Source organism: Rattus norvegicus, chromosome 3 (genome assembly GCF_036323735.1).
Source record: "Rattus norvegicus strain BN/NHsdMcwi chromosome 3, GRCr8, whole genome shotgun sequence".
Lineage (NCBI taxonomy): Eukaryota > Metazoa > Chordata > Mammalia > Rodentia > Muridae > Rattus > Rattus norvegicus.
Window position 1 is genome coordinate 162,105,108 of NC_086021.1, and position 19,487 is coordinate 162,124,594.

Sequence of the window (19,487 nt, forward strand, 5' to 3'; positions counted from 1 at the left end):
TTGCTTCCTGTGGGTCTCTTATCTCCTCACTCTCACTGTATGAAGTATGTCACATGCTGTCCCACCCATCTGCATCGTGCCCCCTCCTTCTTTCTGTACTAGCTTTCTGAGTAGCACAACAGCTGTTCAAATGTCAGTGTTTTCAGTAGCTCTCTTCCTTACACCTTGCAGGAAAAACATTAACATTTACTGAGGTTTATTACATGCCATGCATTGGGCTTAGCTCAACATTTCACCAAGAACCCTCTGAGGGAAATTGTTTCACAGATTTTCTGTGTATTTCACAGATACCGAAACTAATGCAGCAAGGAAGTGATCCAACTGGTTATATGCAGGGAAATGCGAACACTGACACCAAGGGAGGCACGGAAAGTGAATGCATGGCGCCATGTCAGTCTGAGGTCAATGGTGCACTCCAGGGCCCTTGGGGAACTTGGGATATTAGAGCTTTTGGAATGCCAGCTTCCCGCTGCTGTGCCTTTCTCTCATTTGACCTTTGCCCACAGCCCAGATCAAAGCTTATGGTATTAGCCCTGTCAGAGTGCAGTGAGAGAGGACACCCCTGGCAGGAAGGAGAACATTAAGGTGGAAGGTACCTCTTTGTAACGTGGGAGTGTGGTCATGCCACTGCCCCACTCCCTTTTTCGTCCTGAGAAAGAATGCCAAAAATCAAGAATTAACAACAGTGAATTGGGCAAATATTCCTTCTGCAGTTCATTACTTGTTTTGGCTGATTTGGTTTGGTTTTATGACAGGGTCTCTATAGCTTAGGTTGGCCTTCAACATTGGATAGCTGAGGACAAGGTTGAGCTTCTTGTCCTTCATCGTTCACCCTTAAATTCTGGGACTTTGGTCTGCCACTACACCAGTTTCTATACCTTGCATCATCCAAGTCCTTACTGTATTGAGGCTGGCATCTCAAAAGCTACAAAACCTGAGGCTCCCTGGGGACCCTGGAGTCAAGTGTTGACTTCGAGTTGACATGCCATTTACTTGCTTCATGTATCTCATTAGGGTCAGTATGTTGGCATTTCTCTGCAAGTGGTTATGGGAGATGCTGTCCTACAGACCCAGCTGGAGGTGTGATGCAACCCTGTGTCGTGTACTCCATGCTGCTCAGGATATTGTGAGGTTTAATTCCCTCAAATTTCTAATTCTAGAGTGAGAGTAAGTAAGGGTTGTAGAGATAGTCTAGAATTCAAAAATTATTTATATATTTGAATATTTACACTTTTAAATGGTATATGAGGAATAACAAGTAGGTAGTTCCTAAGTAGTAAAAATAATTTCCTCATTAAAAGGTTTTTGTTCTGTTTTTTTGAGAATGGGTTTCTCTGTGTAGCCTGGCTGTCCTGGAACTCACTCTGTAGACTAGGCTGGCCTGGAACTCAGAGATTCACCTCCCTCTACCTCCTGAGTGCTGGAATTAAAGGCATGTGCCACCACCACCAGCTTTAAAGTTTTTTTTCTTACTACATTTTATTTATTTGTATCTGCAAGTATGTGAGTGGGTGTGGGTGCATGCCACGGCACACGTGTGGAGGTCAGAGGACAACTGGGGGAGTTGTTTCTCCTGTTCTACCATGTGGGCCTGTGGGACAGGAACTCCGGGTGTCATGCTTGGCAGGAAGTCCCTTTATCTACCTAGCCACCTCAGGGACCCTAAAGTTTGCCTTTTGCTTTTTCACTGGTTCTGTTTGATCTATGATTTTACAGTTAACTGTTTTGTTTGTTAAAGGCAAGCTGTCCTGTAGTACAGGCTGGGCTCAAGCTTATTATGTAGCCAAAGATGGCCCTGAACTTTCTTTACAGTTCTACTTTTTGTTATGTATGTGCACTTACAGTAATGTATATGGGGAGAGGCTGGGCCACAGAAGGGATGTAGAAGTCACAGTATAACTTTGTGCACTTGTTTTTCCCCTTCCAACTTTTTTTTTTCCCCCAGAGCCTAGGACCGAACCCAGGGCCTTGAGCTTGCTAGGCAAGCGCTCTACCGCTGAGCTAAATCCCCAACCCTTCCCTTCCAACTTTTACATGTGTTCTGTAGCTCAGACTTGGGTCACCAGACTTGTGAGACAAGCGACTTTATCCACGAAGCCCTGGGTATGATCCCTTGCACCACTATGCCTGGCTGTAGCTAAGAACAACCATGGTCCTCTACCTCTGCCTCCTGGGTGCCACATGTACGCATTTGTGATACTTGGGATAAAACCTCTGGCTTTGCATATGCTGGCAGACACCTCGATAACTCAACGACACCCTAGACTGTTTCTGTCTCTATTCCTGTCTTTATTTCCCGCCTCTTTCCCTCCTTCCCTCCCTCCCTCCCCTTCTTTCATTTCTTGTTCTCTCACCCCTTTTCTGTTCTTTCTTGGTTTTATTCTGTAACTTGAGCTCACTATCCTCCTGTCTCGGTCTTGAGTTTCCCATTATAGAGGATTTAATTTTTTTTAATGTTTTTCTCTATTCTCATTTAGCAGACATTAAATAAACACCTACCATGCTGGGCTCTAAGTGGGGAAATGGTGTTTAAAGACCTAGGGAAGACCAGGGGTGGTGGTTCACACTGATATTGAGACCACTGAGTATTGTGAATTCAAGGGCAGCCTGAGCTACAGAATAAGACACCATCTCAAAGAAAAAAAAGGAAGAGAGGAATGGAAACTTAGTATATAGCAGTTGCATTTTATGTGACATGCTATAAAGGAAGCTAAGAGGGTGAAATGGAATGGTGGGGAGTTAATTTAGATAAAATGGTTGGGAAGGGCTCATCGGCAGGAGGATTTCAGCTCAGACCTAGAGAGACGAAAGCTTCAGAGGAGAGCAGAGAGGATCACAAGGCAAGAGAGGTATAGGCTCGGAGGACAGAAACAAGAGTGCTACCATAGCACAGACCCCCGTGTTCCTAAGCCTCCTGCGGAAGGGCAGCCGTGAGGTTAAGACTCAGTGAATATGGGTCTCACTGTTTAAACTGATTATATGGTGCTGTGTATAGCACAATTCAAAATTGTGGGCAGCACAGGAATTGGGTGCTGTAGTCCTGTCTCCTGCCATGAACAGAATTTGTTTATTGGGTGGTAGTGCTAAGTGGGCTGAAGTCATGTGAGTGTCAAGGAGAATTCTTGGAACAGCCTTCTTGTTTCTGGTGGATTGAGGACTAACAGTTTCTCTCCTTCCTGCAGGCTGTGAAGCTTACCAGCTCTCGAACCCAGCTTCCTTATGAGTACTATTCATTGCCCTTCTGCCAGCCCAACAAGATAACCTACAAGGCAGAGAATCTAGGTAAGCCTTCTGTATTGCTTCAGCTTGTCTCACAAGGGAACCTGGCATGGTTTTCATACTAGTGGTGGCAGCTGCCCTTACCTCGTGCTTGGTGTGTGCTAGACACCTTTGTGTAGAGTTTATGTGCATGTTGGCTTATTGACTCATAATGGCCTGCAAGAGTTGTGATTTTGCGTGTGTGTGTGTGTGTGTGTGTGTGTGTGTGTGTGTGTGTGTGTGTGTGGTGTGTATTTTGTAGATTGACTTGCCTTTGGTTCTACTGTTAGGTGATAGCTAACCTGAGCTTTAAGAGTTTCCAGAGCTGGAGCACTTAGCATCTAACTATAGCGTCTCTCGGTTTCTAGATAGCCCTGTCTTTTCTAGTGCCTTCTGTTACTTGCTCAGTCTCCATCCTGCTTTTGGTATAGGCCAGACATTGGCATCAGGTATCTTCCTGGGTTGTTGTCCACAGTATTTGTTGAGACCTGGTCTCTTGCTTGACCCGAAAACTCGCTGGTTTGGCTAGTATAGCTATCCAGATTGCCTGTCTCTGTGGTGCTGGGGTGCTGGGTTCACAGGCAGGCTGCCACATCCACCCAGTGTTTACATGGCTGCTGAGAAATTGAACTTATGCTTATGTGGCAGGCACCTTTCCCACTGAACCATCTCCTCAGATCATTGTTCTGCCTGTAATAAAGATTGATGTAAATATAGTACTTATCTATGAAATTTTCAACAAAGAAAAGAAATGTAAAAATGAAAAGATAAGGGCAGACAGTGGTGGCACACACCTTTAATCCCACCATGACGCAGAGGTAGGCAGATCTCTGAGTTCAAGGCCAGCCTGGTCTACAGAGTGAATTTCAGAACAGCCAAGGCTATACAGAGAAAACCTGTCTCAAAAAAAAAAAAAACAAAAAAAAACAGAAGAGGAGGAAGAGGAGGAGGAGGAGGAAGAGGAGGAAGAGGAGGAGGAGGAGGAAGAGGAGGAAGAGGAGGAAGAGGAGGAGGAGGAAGAAGAGGAGGAGGAGGAAGAGGAGGAGGAAGAAGAGGAGGAGGAGGAGGAGGAGGAGGAGGAAGAAGAAGAAGAAGAAGAAGAAGAAGAAGAAGAAGAAGAAGAAGAAGAAGAAGAAGAAGAAGCAGCAGCAGCAGCAGCAGCAGCAGCAGCAGCAGCAGCAGCAGCAGCAGCAGCAGCGATTACCTCTGCCTTAAAGCAAACAGACATTGACATTTTTGAAAAACTGAACAAGACTTACTCAGAAAGAGTGTGAAACGCTGCACAATGTCTGTCACAAGGTGTCTGTAAGTAGTAGCCATGATTTTAGGTTAGATAGTCTTCATCTGGAGGTATTTCTTCAGGGCAGTTAGTTCCTCGTGCTCACTTACTCTCCCTGTCTCTGCATTACATCCTGGAGAGGCAGGGCTTCAACAGATTTACCTCATACGTCTTAGGAAAGAGAAAGAAGACACTGGTTCTTTCTGGGTTTTGGTGGTTGAATTTAATCATTGTTTAAAGGTCTGTTTTATTTGTGTATATGTGTGTCTGTGTGCACACTGGAAAGGGTATAGTTGGAGGCCAGAGCTGGCGTTATGGGCACACCTGGCTTGTTAGGGTTCTGAGATGTGAAGTCCAAGGCTCTGACTGTGTAGAAAGCAGCAAGTGCTGTCTTTTGCAGAGCCATCTCTGCAATCCCTCTTCGGTTTTTTGAGACAAGATTTCAAGCTGGCCTGAAATCTGACTTGTTGTTCATTGACCAGGCTATCCTTGAACCTGTGAACCTTCTGCTTCAGCCTTCTGAATACTGGGATCTGAATCCCAATCATGATTGTGCTACAGTTGTTAACTGCTAAGATGTGGGGTGCCACCAGGAGGGCACTGGGGAGCAAACCCGGGGTCTTGGTTGCTGGGCAAGTGTTTTACACTGAGCTGCATCCCAGTCTCGGGAAATTGGTTCTCTTTAAAAGTTGTTTTATGAGGTTGGGGATTTAGCTCAGTGGTAGAGCGCTTGCTGGGCAAGACCCTGGGTTCAGTCCCCAGCTCCAAAAACAAGAAAAGAAAAAAAAATTGTTTTATTAGCAAAAATGAGTCACATCATGACTTTTGGCTCATTCTTAAGAGGAGGTGACACAGGCCTGCTGCTTGAGAGCTCAGCAGAACAGCTTGAGCTTGGGAGTGAAGCCAACCTGGGTACATAGTATCTCCAAAAAAAAAAAAAAAAACAAGGAGACTTAGCCAGGCATGATGGCCCATGCCTTTAGCTGCAGCACTCCAAAGGCAGAGACAAGTGGATCTCTAGAAGTTCAAGGCCAGCCTGGTCTACAAAGTAAGTTCTAGGTCAGACAAGGAGACATAGTGAGACTGTCTCATCTCGGGGGGGGGGGGGGGGGAGGATGAGCCACGCTAGACCAGAATATCTTCCTGTTTTCCTTTTTATTTTTGGTGATTTTTCAAGACACGATTTCTCTGTGTAGTCCTGGCTGTCCTGCTGGAACTCAATATAAACCAGGCTGACCTTGAATTCAGAGATTCAACTGTCTCTGCCTCCCCACTGTTGGATTAAAGGCGTGTGCCTGTACCATCTGCTGGCATCTTCTTTCTTAATTCAACTTCCAGAGTTTAAGAGTCACAACCTCACTTGCAGTTTCTCCTCTCTTGGAATCAGCTCCTTATTGACCTGCAAAGAAATGAACAGTAAGACATGGTGTAAGGAAAGAGCTTACCCAGGGCATCTCTAGTTCTGTTTGTCTATAAAATGCTATTTCAGCCACCAGCTGTGCAGATGTCTTTATTGATGTTCTCACTCTCCATTCACAATTGATCCTAGACTTGCAGGCTCAAGTGCACTGTCAGGAATTTGATATCAGCTGAAGGGTAGAGGCCTTCACCCTCCTCACTCTCTCTTTTTTTTCCTCTCCTGGATGGCCTATCCTAGACTCAAGACATCACCTACTATAGCTGCTACCTTGCATGGCTACATGCTGCCTCTAATATGGTAGTTTGTGGCTCTACCACTTTGCACTTAATCTACCAACAAGTCTTAGCATCCAACTGCCTGACCTTTTCTTTCAATAACTCACAGAACTTGGTCATGAGAACCTGAGCATCATCCCAGCATGCACTACTCCTTCCTTATGCTCTTGAATCTGTGCTGTGATGGCAGCTTCCTCACAGACTCTTTCTGTGTTTGTTCTCACTTCAGGACTGGTGCCATCATTCCAGCCAGCTTCTTTTATTCTTCGAAGAAGAACAGTCAGAGTGATCTTTCTATAACTACAGATGGGTAATGTCTTCTCCATCCCTGTTGGAACTCCTCACAAAGATCATGGGTGTGAACCACCCTAAGGCCAGCCCCAACCCATCTCTTACCCATCTTCCCAGCTTACCCAAGTCACTCCCAAGCACTCTGCTTTGCCACCCCACCATACAGGTAATCTCAAAGTTGCCACCCAAGTAACCTTGATTGACCCTGTCAGCCTAGAGCTTGCCCCTGCCTCTGTACAGAGACAGCACTGTATAGTGAACAGAATTTTCTGACTCCTGGCTGCCTGCTTCTGTACCCTGCATGACATTTATAAGCTTAGTCCTGGGACATTACTTCACTGAGACTCAATTTCCTCCTCCAGAAAATGAGATAGCAGTTGTATTCTCCTTACAGATACACCGAGAACTGAGGAGTTAATCCACTCACAAGTGCAGAGTAGGCCGGCAACAAAGAACACCATTTACATCATTGGCTTCACCTCTGCAGCCAGGCTGACCTCCTTCCTGTCTCTGTACAGCTCTTCTATGTCAATGACGTTACTTTGTGGTGTGTTAGTATGTGTAGGTCTGACTCCCCTACTGTCAGAGAGCTCTCTGAGCCAAAACTTACTACTTAATTCCCCATGCCAATTTCCTCCAGTAGCCTGATGCCAAAAGTTACACTCACAGGCACTGAGCAGCGGGGCAGCATCAGCTAACCCCCTGTGTTCTCACTCTGAGCTGCTCCTTAGTAACAGCAGTGATATGAAACTGGGGCAAGCTGAAGGAGACACACCAGGACAGCAGAACAGGCGGGACTGCCACCTCCACATGTGCTTGGCCCAACATATGCCAGCATATGCCAGCATATGCTCTGCTTGATACATTCACTGCTTACCTGCTCACTCACTCCTTCATTCATCAGGACACACTGGGAACTGGCTTGGTGCCAGGCCTGAAGATACAGCGTTGAACAGACCCTAAGTTCTAGTGTGAAAACAGACTGACTAAATAATCAGCCAAGTGAAACTGGCTGTGATGGGGAGTAGATCTAGGGGATTCTCTCTGAGCTAGGAGTGCTTGAAGTGGCAGCAAAATGAGGAGCAGTGTTAACTAGGCAGAGAGATGGAGATCAGTTTAGACAGAGACAGAAAGCTGCTTGGGGATGGCGGCTTTGAGATTACCTGGGTGCGGCAAAGCAGAGTGCTCGGGAGTGACCTGGGTGACCTTGGGAGGTGGGTAAGAGATGGGTTGGGGCTGGCCTTAGGTTGGATGGCATACAACTTGATCTTGGTTCTGAGAGCAAAGAAGTTCATGAGGGGTTCCAGCAGGCACGGGGAAGACTTTACCTGTCTGCAGTTACAGGGTCAGGAAGGGTTATCCAAAGAAAGGGAGAGGGCAGCAAGGCTTGAAGCCAGGAGCATAGGCCTGGGAAGATGTGGGACATCTACTAGCAACAGAACCCAGAATAGGGAGGGAGGTGGGATATAGAACCTGACTGCTTGGCTGTGGCACTGCTGACGTCCTTGGAGCTCCATTTTGTCCTGCTATGTGCAGCCTATGACTGCTGTCCTCAGCCACCACAGGGCTGAAGCTCTGAGCTCCATCTGTTTCTCTTATGGCAGGAGAGGTGCTGAGAGGGGACCGGATTGTCAACACCCCTTTCCAAGTTCTCATGAACAGTGAGAAGAAGTGTGAAGTTCTGTGCGGCCAGTCCAACAAGCCAGTAATCTTGACAGTGGAACAGAGCCGGCTGGTGGCCGAGCGAATCACAGAAGAGTACTATGTTCACCTGTAAGTTACTGCTTCTCTCTGGCTGGCCTTCAGCTCAGCTCAGGGCGGGTCTGGTGGGAGTGTAGTTCTGAGAGTCTAAATGAGGCCTTGGGTTTCTAGCATTGCTGACAACCTGCCTGTGGCCACCCGGCTGGAGCTCTACTCCAGCAACCGTGACAGTGATGACAAGAAGAAAGAAAAAGACGTGCAGTTTGAACATGGCTACAGACTTGGCTTCACGGATGTCAACAAGGTAGAGTGTCTGGTGTGCTTGGAGGTCTGGGTAGGCGTACCTCTCAAGCTATAAATACTTGGAGTCACAGAGAATGGGAAAACATTCAGCTCTTGGCTAGCAACATAGGGGAAAAAATGGGGTTAGCAGGCTAGTGAGATAGCAGACAGCAAATACAGTGCTTGCTCCCAAGCCTGATGACTTGAGTTCAATCCCCAAGTACCTAGGAGGCAGGAAGAGAGAACTGGTTCACAAGGTGTCCTCTGACCACACATCTGCTGTGACATGTGTACGCACACACATAAATGAAAGACTGTTTTTAAAAAGATGGGGTCAGCCATGGCACATTTCTACCAGAGTCTCATATAGATAGCCTGTAAAAGTTCTGTGGCTTTCAACTAGCGCCAGGATAAACTACAAGGATGTGAAGGTTAGAGCCTCTAGAATGTTAGGTTCTGTTTCTATAAGATTAAACTAGCAAAGGAACCTAGAGCTTAAAGTGTGTAGGAGAGAAGACCACATGATGATCAGGAACACGCCATAGGCTTCCTGAGCTCAGTCCTGCTTCCACTGGTGATGTGAGTGTGTTTGGTCCCGTGTTTCAGTGTCTGCAAGCAAAGCACTGATGCTTGCCTGTATGGTTTTGAAAATCAGTCTGTGTACAATTCATGACACAACTCCTGAAGTAAACTGTTAATGACATAGGCTGCAACTGTGTCCTCTTTATCTGATTTTTCCCAGGAATACAAAGCTGAAATGCCTTTGTGGCATAGTCCCTGTCCTCTGAGGCCTTGTCCTAATTTGGAGAGAACTGGTGGTTGCCTTCCCCTAGCCAGGGAGCTGTTGTGCACTGAGATCTCATGGAGGAAGGAGGGCACTTAGAGAAAGAGCTGGGCTGAGAGACTCAGAGGAAGGATAGCATCCCAGTTGTCGTGATACTATGTCAAAGATGCAGGTTAGGACTGCTTGTGAAACGGAGGGCCTTGGAGAGCCCACATAAGCAAGACGAACAGAATATGAATGAAATTGCTGCAATGAAACCATTATTTGTATGCTGTCTTTAAAATTTAAAAAAAAAAAAAGACAGTGACAGCCAGGCCAAGGGAACGCAGGTTTTATTTGATAAGCCCCCTAGGCCATCGGGAGTATCTGAGCAAGAGGGTGATATGAGCAGAGCCATGGCCATGCTTGCAGAAGGCTGATACAGCCAGGCAACGCTGGGTAGAGAAGGGTCTAGTGCTTGGCTGGGCTCCCTGGGTGCATTCTGGTTTGGGGCTCCTATTGCTTTCTGACTCTCGGTTGCTCTGTTTTAGATCTACCTGCACAATCACCTCTCGTTCATCCTTTATTACCATCGGGAGGACACGGAAGAGGATCAGGAGCACACGTACCGAGTCGTCCGCTTCGAGGTGATTCCCCAGAGCATCAGGCTGGAGGGTGAGTGGGGAGGTATCAGCAGACGGTCAGGGCTGGATGGGCCTGGGCTTCCACACGTAGGATCTTCTCACATTCTCACCTTTCTACTGGCCGGAAGGCCCAAGTATGGCACATAGGTTCATTCCAAGAAGGCTGCTGTACCCCAGCAGAGCAGGCAGGGAGTGAGGGACAGTTGTACCTACTGTCCTGTGGGCTGGGTTCCATGGGGACCCACCACCTCTGATCAGCTCCAGGAGATGAGAGGTGACATAGATGAGAAGTCAAGAGGCTCAAGACGTTAGTGACTTGGCCAAGACCAGATAGTAAGTTGAGGCTTTGTTGAGCCTTTTCCCAAGAGCCAGCCAGTCTGGTGAAGAACAAGGGATGAGAATACAGGCAAAGCCATTGAGAAGCAGACTGAGGGTTACTTTGGCTCCCTCTATGTGGGTGGTGATTGGCCAGACTGAAATTGCCTAGAGTCAACAGTAGGCCAGGAATATTAGGACCCAGCCCAGTCTTGATGGGGCACATAGGATTTGATGAAATTTTACTTTCTCCTCATCATCCTCTTCTTATTCCTCCTCCTCTTCTTCTTCCTCCTCATCTTCCTCTTCTTCCTCTTTTTCTTCTTCCTCCTCTTCCCCCTCTTCTTCCTCTTCCTCTTCCTCTTTTTCTTCTTCTTCCTCTTCCTCCTCTTCCTCCTCTTCCTCCTCCTCTTCCTCTTCCTCCTCTTCCTCTTCCTCCTCTTCCTCCCCTTCCTCCTCTTCTTCCCCTTCCTCCTCATCTTCCTCTTCCTCCTCTTCTTCCTCTTCCTCCTCTTTTCCTTCCTTCCTTTTTTCTTTCTGTTTGTTTTTGAAACTTGGTATCTGTAAATAGGCCTGGCTGTCCTGGAACTCACAAAGTTCTGTCTCCCTCTACCTCTGGAGTGCTGGGATTAAAGTCATGCTCCACCACATCCTGCCGTTTGTTTCCATCTTAAAACAGAGTCTCACCACGTGGCCCACACTGGCGTGGAATGCATGGATGCTCTTGTTTCTGCCTTTTCATGTGCTAGGAGTGAGTCAGTTCTCAGCCCGACACCCTAGGCGAGTGCTCTAACTGAGCTGTCTCCAGCCGGTCTCTGGGATCGCAGACGTGGATCATCACCACTCCAAGCCTTTTGTCCACACTGGTGATTTTTTTTTGGTTTACTGAAAAAATTGTTGCCCATGACTTTCCCCTTGCAGCAATCCTAAATTATGAAAACTGAGTGTAGGTGCCATCCCGCCCCTCCTGGGTATGTCACAAGCACAGCTCAGCATTTACAGATGAGGTTTAGAGGTTCTTACACTCTCTGTGGCTCTTCACGATTGCACTCTGTTCTTCTCTGGCCAGAGTGGTGCTTGGCCTGGTTGGTGTTTACTATATGCTGGTTTCCCTAGCATATGTTTATTGTATGTTAGACGACGTGATAAGTGAGTGGAGGGGGAAGGCATCGGAGTGGTTGGTTACTAACATAATAAAGAAGCCTGAGTGACAAGGTGGAAGGAGCCAGCTACTGTTGGGCATGTTGCCTGATTGAATGGTGAGGAGTCCATGGATGTGTGGGTTGAATGTAGAGAGCCAGCTGCTTTTTGGATGGAGGGAATTAGACTCAGATCCTTCTCTCTTCCCCTCCCTATGTTCATAACTTTCTGTTCCCTAAGGCCCTTGGGAAAGCCAGGTGAGTGTTGATAGAGCTGTAAGAGCCACCATCACCTTCTCTGCTCCCAGCTCCTACTCAACCCTGATGGCAGGTCGACCTTGAGACCCTTGAGAGTAGCCCTGCCTGGGGGAGTTGCACTGGTCACTGTGAGAGCAGGCTGGGTCTCTGTCTCTCACAGACCTCAAAATAGACGAGAAGAGCTCATGTACCCTACCCGAGGGTGCCAACTCCTTACCCCAAGAAATTGACCCCACTAAGGAGAATCAGCTGTACTTCACCTACTCTGTGCACTGGGAGGTGAGACAGAACGCCTGCTCTGGCCAGGGGAGGAGGACTTGCTCTGGGCTGGGATCCTATGTGCAACAGGAGACCTGACTCTGCCTCCTCATTCATGCCTGCCAGGAAAGTGACATCAAGTGGGCCTCTCGATGGGACACTTACCTAACCATGAGTGATGTGCAGATCCACTGGTTTTCCATCATTAACTCTGTCGTGGTGGTCTTCTTCCTGTCAGGTGAGACCTCTGAGAATTGAAGGTGGGGCTGGGAGTCTGAGGTATCATGTTACTTACAGGGTATTTCTAGAGTGTTGTCAGGGCCATGTGTGGTCAGAAGCAGTCCCCATGGCCCTGCACCATCCCTCCTATGTATGGAAATGAGCAAGAATTTGTCTTTGTTCTGGTGAGTTTGCTAGGGAAGAGCAGATAGGTTTGTCTGTGCACAGTCACTGATTCATTCAGCAGCCTCCAGGATCGTGGTCCTGCTCTGACACCAGCTGGGCAGGAAGCCGGGTGGAGAGGCTCCAGACAGAGAGAGGTAGAGTGAGGATGATTGCTTCCATGTTGTGAGGGGCAAAAATAGCACTGGCTCCTGCTTATTCACTGCCACCCAGACTTCACCAATGCCAGTCCTCAGCTCAGGAATAAGTCTACAAGCACAGAGTGAGCTCAGGGTCATAAGCCCATTTTCTAGAGGGAGACAGGATAAGTGAGGCAGAGTGATGGTGGTATCTCGGAACTGCTGAGGGACAGTGGGAGGTAAAGGTGCCGCTGTGAGTCTTGGTACATGGATGGAAGGCAGTTTTTCAGGGCATTGCCCGTAATAGGAATGGCATGGGACTCTCCTCCCTGACACAAAAAGCATCAGCCTGCGGCCATCTCTCCCATCCCAGCAGCTGCCTTCTCTACATAACCCTGCTCAGCTGGAGTAGAACTCTGCTTATGTGGGAGGGGTTTGAGTGGCCTCGTGCCCAGGCGCTGTGGAACAGAGCGTGGGCTAGCCCACTCCGTTAGCCCTGCTCAGCCTGCCATCCCTGTCCTTTGCAGGCATCCTCAGCATGATTATCATCCGGACGCTGCGGAAGGACATCGCCAACTACAACAAGGAGGATGACATTGTACGAGGTCTTGGCTGGGGTGGGCACATGCAAACATGTATGAGAGAAATCACAGTAAATCTCAAAGGCATTGAAAAGAAAAAGAAATATTCTTTATTCCTCAAAGTGATAGGAGTTTGAAAGAAATCACAGAAAAAAAGAAAAAAAACTTGGTTAATTTATTATGTAACATTTCTAAAGAAGAGTTTCTTAAATGGTGCATCAGGGTAAGACTGCTTGCCACCAAGTATTAAAACCGAGTTTGATCCCTCAGACCCACATGGTGGGAGTAAAGAATTGACTCCCACAGAGTCCTCTGACCTCCACCTCATAGTATTATGCATGCAAATAATAAATAAATAAATAATAAATGCAATGTGTTTAAAAAATTAAATTTAGGTTGGGGATTTAGCTCAGCGGTAGAGCACTTGCCTAGCGAGCGCAAGGCCCTGGGTTCGATCCCCAGCTCCGAAAAAGAAAAAGAAAAAGAAAAAGAAAAAAAAGTTCCTGTTTTTAGGGTTGGGGATTTAGCTCAGTGGTAGAGCGCTTGCCTAGGAAGCGCAAGGCCCTGGGTTTGGTCCCCAGCTCCGAAAAAAAGATCCAAAAAAAAAAAAATTAAATTTAAAACTAGCTTTAGGCATGATATCACACACCTGTGATCTTAGCACTCAGCAGGGTGAGGCAGGGGAGGTTTGAGATAACTCACCTCCATAGCAAGGCCCAGCATGAGTACTTATCCCTCTTGTTTCCTGGGAGGCAGAGGCGGGCAGAGCTGTATGAGTTCAAAGTCAACCTGATACATGAGTGAATTTTAGGCCTACCAGGATCCAAAAAAACCAAAATCACCACCACCACCAAAAAACAAAAAGAACTTAAAAAAAAATCCTAATTTCTTATGTATTGAAGTTGAACATTTCTTATATTTACAGATGAGAAACTAACTATACATAGCCAATAATTATATGATATTTTGATATACCAACATGCCTGGTTTCTCTCTCACACACACACACACACTTCCACTTCAGGAAACACCCCACCCCTATCCCCTGCCACACAAACTCATATTCAAATTGTCATAAGAAAGTGGTGTTGGAACAGGTAAGTAGCACAGATTTTTCTTTTCTCTTCTGAAACAGGGTCTTTCAAATTTGGATCCCTAGTGCCCATGTAAAGCTAGGGGTGGCTGCATGCATTTATAACCCCAGTGCTGAAGTGACAGATCCACAGTCCCAGGAGTTCCTGGGACTCAAAGAAGGGCCTTGTGTCAAAAACATAAGGTGGAAAGCAGTTGAGGAAGACACCTGATGTTGACCTCTGAACTACACACGTACATACACAGAAACAAATATATAGTACTAATTATTAGCAGGATTAATCTGTGAGCCCATCATGGTGGCTCATACCTTTAATTCCAGCACTCAGGAGGCACAGGCAGAGGCAGACAAATCTCTGTGAGTTCCAGGCCAGCCTGATCTTCTTAGTGAGTTTTATATAAAGTAAGACCCTGTGTCAAAAAAAAAAAAACAACAAAAAAGATGGTTATTATACACCTGTGATCTTAATGTTCAAAAATCATACGTCACTTGAAAATAACAAGGTACTCTGTGAGACACTCAGTGTTTTTTAAAACATTACATGAATAAACAGGTAAAAGACTAAAGAGAACAGTGGTATCTTTTTATGTCGATGTAGAAACATTTAAGTATATAGGTCATTTTATTTTTTCCAGTTTTCTGTCATGTAAAAAAGTCTTTGTCATGCTGCCCAGGTTAACCTTGAACTCTCACTTCTTCTGCCTTAACCCTCTTGAGTGTTAAGACTGAAGGCATACATGTGGCCTTTTCTCTGCTTTTAATTTTTTTATATATACTAAACACATTGTTTCTTTAAATTCCTTTGAGTTTTATGACATACCTTTTTTTAGACAAGTAAATGCATATTTATAATCAGGAAAAAATAAATTGCTTCAGAACCCAAGGACTACTAAGTTAACATTTACTGTGCTAGTGTCTACTGTTTCCAATTCTCCAGTTCTGTGGGATTAGGGAGATTACTTTTCCTGCAGCTACAAGCATGCAGTGCTTGGCCTCCCTTGTCTAGGTAGCTTATGTCAGGGTGGTGCTGACTTGATGGGGTAGCCAGGGTCTACAGGGGTGTTTCCTGCAGGAGCCTCTCTGTCCTCACAAACCTCCTTCTCTCTGCCTTTTGCTACAGGAAGACACTATGGAGGAGTCTGGGTGGAAGCTTGTGCATGGTGACGTCTTCAGGCCGCCCCAGTATCCCATGATCCTCAGCTCTCTGCTAGGCTCAGGCATTCAGCTCTTCTGCATGATCCTGATTGTCATCTGTGAGTGGGTGTATGGGCTGGGTATGGCAGTCAAAGGAGCATGGCCTGGTCCCAAGGCATAGCCACCTCTCTGTGACTTAAGCAAAAGGACAGGCTTATCCCCAAGCATTCTGGGCAGGTACCCCAAGCCCCGGCAGTAGTGACTCCCTCGGGTATTTTTCAGCTTTCTTCACATAAAAACCATCATGAGTACTTGGTCAGGGAAAGACACATCAGCACTATGAGGCTATCCTCTCTGCCCTCTGAGTAAGCAGCCATTCCAGAATCACTGTCAGCATCAGGGCTGGCTTAGGACTCATCCCCTTCAAGGTTGGGTCATATCTGTAGCCCAAGCTAAGATGAACAGTCACTTTGTCTGCCTGTGCCACCGCATACAGCAGGACTTTTCATTAATCAGGGACATAAGCTCACTAATATATATAATTACACAGGCCTGGAGTCAGTCTGCCTAAATTTACCTCTCACCCTCAACCTTTCAACCTTGCGACTGGATAGCCACCTAGCCCTGTTGGGTTTGGTTTCCTTGTCTGCGAATGGAGAGGCTAACTTCCATCCTACAGACTCAAGTTAGATTCAGTGTGAAGGTGTTCAGAATGCTCTCACTGTTGTGTAGTTCATTCCATGGGCTCTAGGGATAAGAATCTGGGGACAAGAAAGTACGGTGAAAGTTCAGGCTGCCAAGACCGAGCTACCAACCCCCAAACCCCAAACCCCCAAACCTGAGCTATAGCCCAGTCTTCTTGTAGAGAGCTGTGCTGCTACAAAGGCCAGAAAGGAAGAGAATCTCTTGTAGCCCCATTTGTCTAGCAGCCTGTGTGTCTGCCCATCAGAAGCTTCAGGCCTGACAAATCCCTGACCCTGCCCTCTGTCCCTCTGTAGTTGTGGCCATGCTTGGGATGCTGTCGCCCTCCAGCCGGGGAGCGCTCATGACCACAGCCTGCTTCCTCTTCATGTTCATGGGGTAGGTGCATGTGAGAGTGCGCCCAGGATGGCACGCCCGCCTCCCACACTGACAGCACTCCTTACTGTGGATTCTGCCTTTTCCTACAACAGGGTATTTGGTGGATTTTCTGCTGGCCGCCTTTACAGAACTCTAAAGGGCCATCGGTGGAAGAAAGGAGCCTTCTGTGTAAGTCTCCTCCTCTTCTTCCTCCTCTTCCTCCTCCTCTTCCTCCTCCTCTTCTTCCTCTTCCTCCTCCTCTTCTTCCTCCACTTCCTCCTCCTCCTCTTCTTCCTCTTCCTCCTCTTCCTCCTCCTCTTCCTCCTAGCTGTCGTTGGGACCTGAGACATCCTTCCTACACCACTCAGGAGCATAGCAGGCCCCGACATGGATTTTTAAGCTAGTAACTAAGCAACATGATGATGGAGCAGAGGGGGCTGGGCCACAGTCTATAGTTCTAGGCTCCCTTAAGCTTCGAAAAGGACCTCAGTACTGCAGATGCCCCATCCGCAGAGTGATATGGAGGCTGAACTTGGACAACTTGTAGCTTGCATTGTCTAGTGAGAAGCAAGAGAATAGCAGATTCAGGGTGTCAGCAGCCTCCCAAGAGAACACCATACCCAACAGACTAGAGAGAATTGCCTACCAGCGAGAGAGGCTGGGCTGTGTTACAGCTAGCTGACATGCCAGTCAGAGTGAAGACACGTTTTGGAGGTGGAAAAGTCCATAGAAATGGGGCAGTGCAGGGCTGGGGTTCTCCTAGGAGCTTTTTCTTCTTTCTGGTCCCAGTATTAGATATGGTGCCCAGACTGTAAGTTTCAGCCAGAAAGGAAGATGAGAAATTCTCTGCTACACATCAGGATGGAAAGATACAAAAAAAAAAAAGGCATCTTGGCATTTGAACTGGGTCTAAAGAAGATTTTAGGTAGCACAAGTTCTGAAGTTTCTGAGATCCTAGGTTTTAGGGGTTTTGTTTGTTTTGTTTTGTTTGTTTTGTGACAGGTTTCTATATCCTGGAACTCACTTTGTAGACCAATCTGGCCTGGAGCTCACATTGATTCGCCTGCCTCTGCCTCCTGAGTTCTGGGATTAAAGGCATGCACCACCATGCCTGGCTATATCCTAGTCTTGACTTGGCTTTTCTTGATGGAAAATCAGAAACAGCCCTCTCAACTTGTGATTCCCATCTTTCCAGTGGAGATGGGTGCACCTACTCTGCAGTGTATAGCCCCGATACACTCGTACCAAGGATGTGGATGACCCACATGGGGGCCCAAAGACAAGAACACACAGGAGTAGTGACTAGCTATTGGATGGAGCAACAGTGAGCCAAAGAAGAAATTAATGCAGAGTTTGAGTGTTAGGTTGGGCCTTGGTCTTTGTGCTTAGTGACCCACCTGGATGCCTAGATCTCCAGGCATGAAACGTAGGATGAAACGCAAGTGTAAGCCTGGGGCCTAGGTTTTCTGTGCCTAGACTGACTAGCTTATATTGCATGAGATTAAAAGTGGGCTTTGGAGGCAGGCTGTCTGGATTCTGAACTCTGCTCTACCACTGATAAACTTGTCCAGAGAGGCCCTCATCTTTTAGTAGGGTCTCTTCTAACCCTGATTGTAGTGAGGGTGAGGTGAAACGAGAATAGAGCCCAAAGTTGCCATCCTTAAGATACTACTGACACTGGACCACTATTTTAGGCAGTTTGGCGTTGGAGCCCAGACACACATCTTTTCCCTAATAGTTTTATTTATTTATGAAGCAAATACTTACTGAATAGCTACTGTGTTGTATGACGAGAATACCACAGAGTGCAGGATGTAGAGTGTATTGGAAACATTGATCAGGCAGCAAAGCTGTACGTTGTGCTTCTTGTCTCCGTGAGATTACATCTCAGTTGATAGAGTCGAGATGAATGTGCATCTAACATACCAAATTTAGTGTGGTTGCTGCAGAAAGCCTCTGTCAGTACATCGCCAATTCAGGAGGTCCCAAGGAGACCCTTTCTAAGTTGAGCACCATCTGTAATTAGGAAATGGGATAAGGGCAAGGAAAGGCAATTTCAGGGCTCTACAAAGTCTAATAGAAAAGGAGCCTGTCTTTGTGGGGTCAGAAAAGAAACTGTGCTTATGATGAAACCACAAAAGAAGCCTCTGGTCCTGTTCTCTGTGAACTCTGCAAGGACCACGTAGGAACCCTGGATGCAGCTCCCCAACCTGTTCCTCTTGCTCCCAGACAGCGACACTGTATCCTGGCGTGGTTTTTGGCATCTGCTTTGTGTTGAATTGCTTCATCTGGGGAAAGCACTCATCAGGAGCGGTAGGTGCCTTCTCTGCTGTCCAACCCCTCTCCAGCAAGGAGAGCTGCTCAGTATTCCCTAAGGACACTTCCTGTTTCCCTTGTTCCCTTCCGTTTTCTGAGTCCCCAAAGTTCTGTTCCCAGCTCTAGGGGTTGGAGGTTGGCTGGGGTTTCCCCAGCATTGCCCATCCATCGTCTGCCTGTGCCCCGGCCCTGGCCTTTCTGCAGACTTGGAAACAGCTGGCCAGATCACTTCTCTAAAGGGAGGTTTCTACACTCCAGGGGCCAATTGGGGGATCCCCCATGTTTCAGCCAAGCGAGAGCTGCCTGATATTCTGGTCAAGAATAAGGTCAGAGGGCTCACCTTCTCAGCACCCTGTCAGAACACCCCAGAGTGGAGTTCCCATTAACCCCATGCCTTGAGGTTGCCAGCAGCTCCTCAGGACTCTGAATGAAGTGCCAGACTCTTGTGACGGAGGGAGTGTGGGATATGGGCCCTTGGTCGGTTCTCAGGACTGCAGAAGTGGGACAGGTGCTTGTTAGGTGTCTACTAAGGACTCTGGATATGAATGGAGGCTGCTTCTTCCCAGCAGCGTAGGGACACTCCACCACACCTCACCACCCCATCCCACACCACACCACCGCACCCCACCCCACCCCACCCCACCCCACCGCACCCCACACCACACCACACCACCCGACCCCACACCACCCGACCCCACACCACACCACACCACCACACCCCACACCACACCTCACCACCCAACACCACCCCGGTGTTTAAGGTGGGCTTTCTAAAACGCACAGAGACAGTGGGAAATGAAACAGTGGAGGGAGCCATCCAGAGGAAACTACTGAGGAGGTTTTTAATATGTACTCTTTCAATCTTTTTCCTTCAACAGAGAGGTTTAAAATGAGAGTATA

At 47.3% G+C, this 19,487-nt stretch overlaps 1 protein-coding gene across 2 annotated transcripts in view; it reads left to right on the top strand.

Annotated features, from left to right (window-relative positions):
- The window catches only part of Tm9sf4 (transmembrane 9 superfamily member 4), a 48,863-nt gene that overhangs the window by 18,350 nt on the left and 11,026 nt on the right, over positions 1-19,487 (top strand). For both annotated transcript variants that reach the window (XM_006235284.5, NM_001025649.1), the window contains exons 3-13: positions 3,183-3,282; positions 8,128-8,296; positions 8,396-8,528; positions 9,821-9,944; positions 11,786-11,904; positions 12,010-12,121; positions 12,932-13,002; positions 15,199-15,331; positions 16,211-16,292; positions 16,385-16,460; positions 18,501-18,584. In XM_006235284.5, coding sequence (XP_006235346.1) covers positions 3,183-3,282; positions 8,128-8,296; positions 8,396-8,528; positions 9,821-9,944; positions 11,786-11,904; positions 12,010-12,121; positions 12,932-13,002; positions 15,199-15,331; positions 16,211-16,292; positions 16,385-16,460; positions 18,501-18,584 — 1,203 coding nt within the window. The remainder of the gene's footprint in view (positions 1-3,182; positions 3,283-8,127; positions 8,297-8,395; positions 8,529-9,820; positions 9,945-11,785; positions 11,905-12,009; positions 12,122-12,931; positions 13,003-15,198; positions 15,332-16,210; positions 16,293-16,384; positions 16,461-18,500; positions 18,585-19,487) is intronic.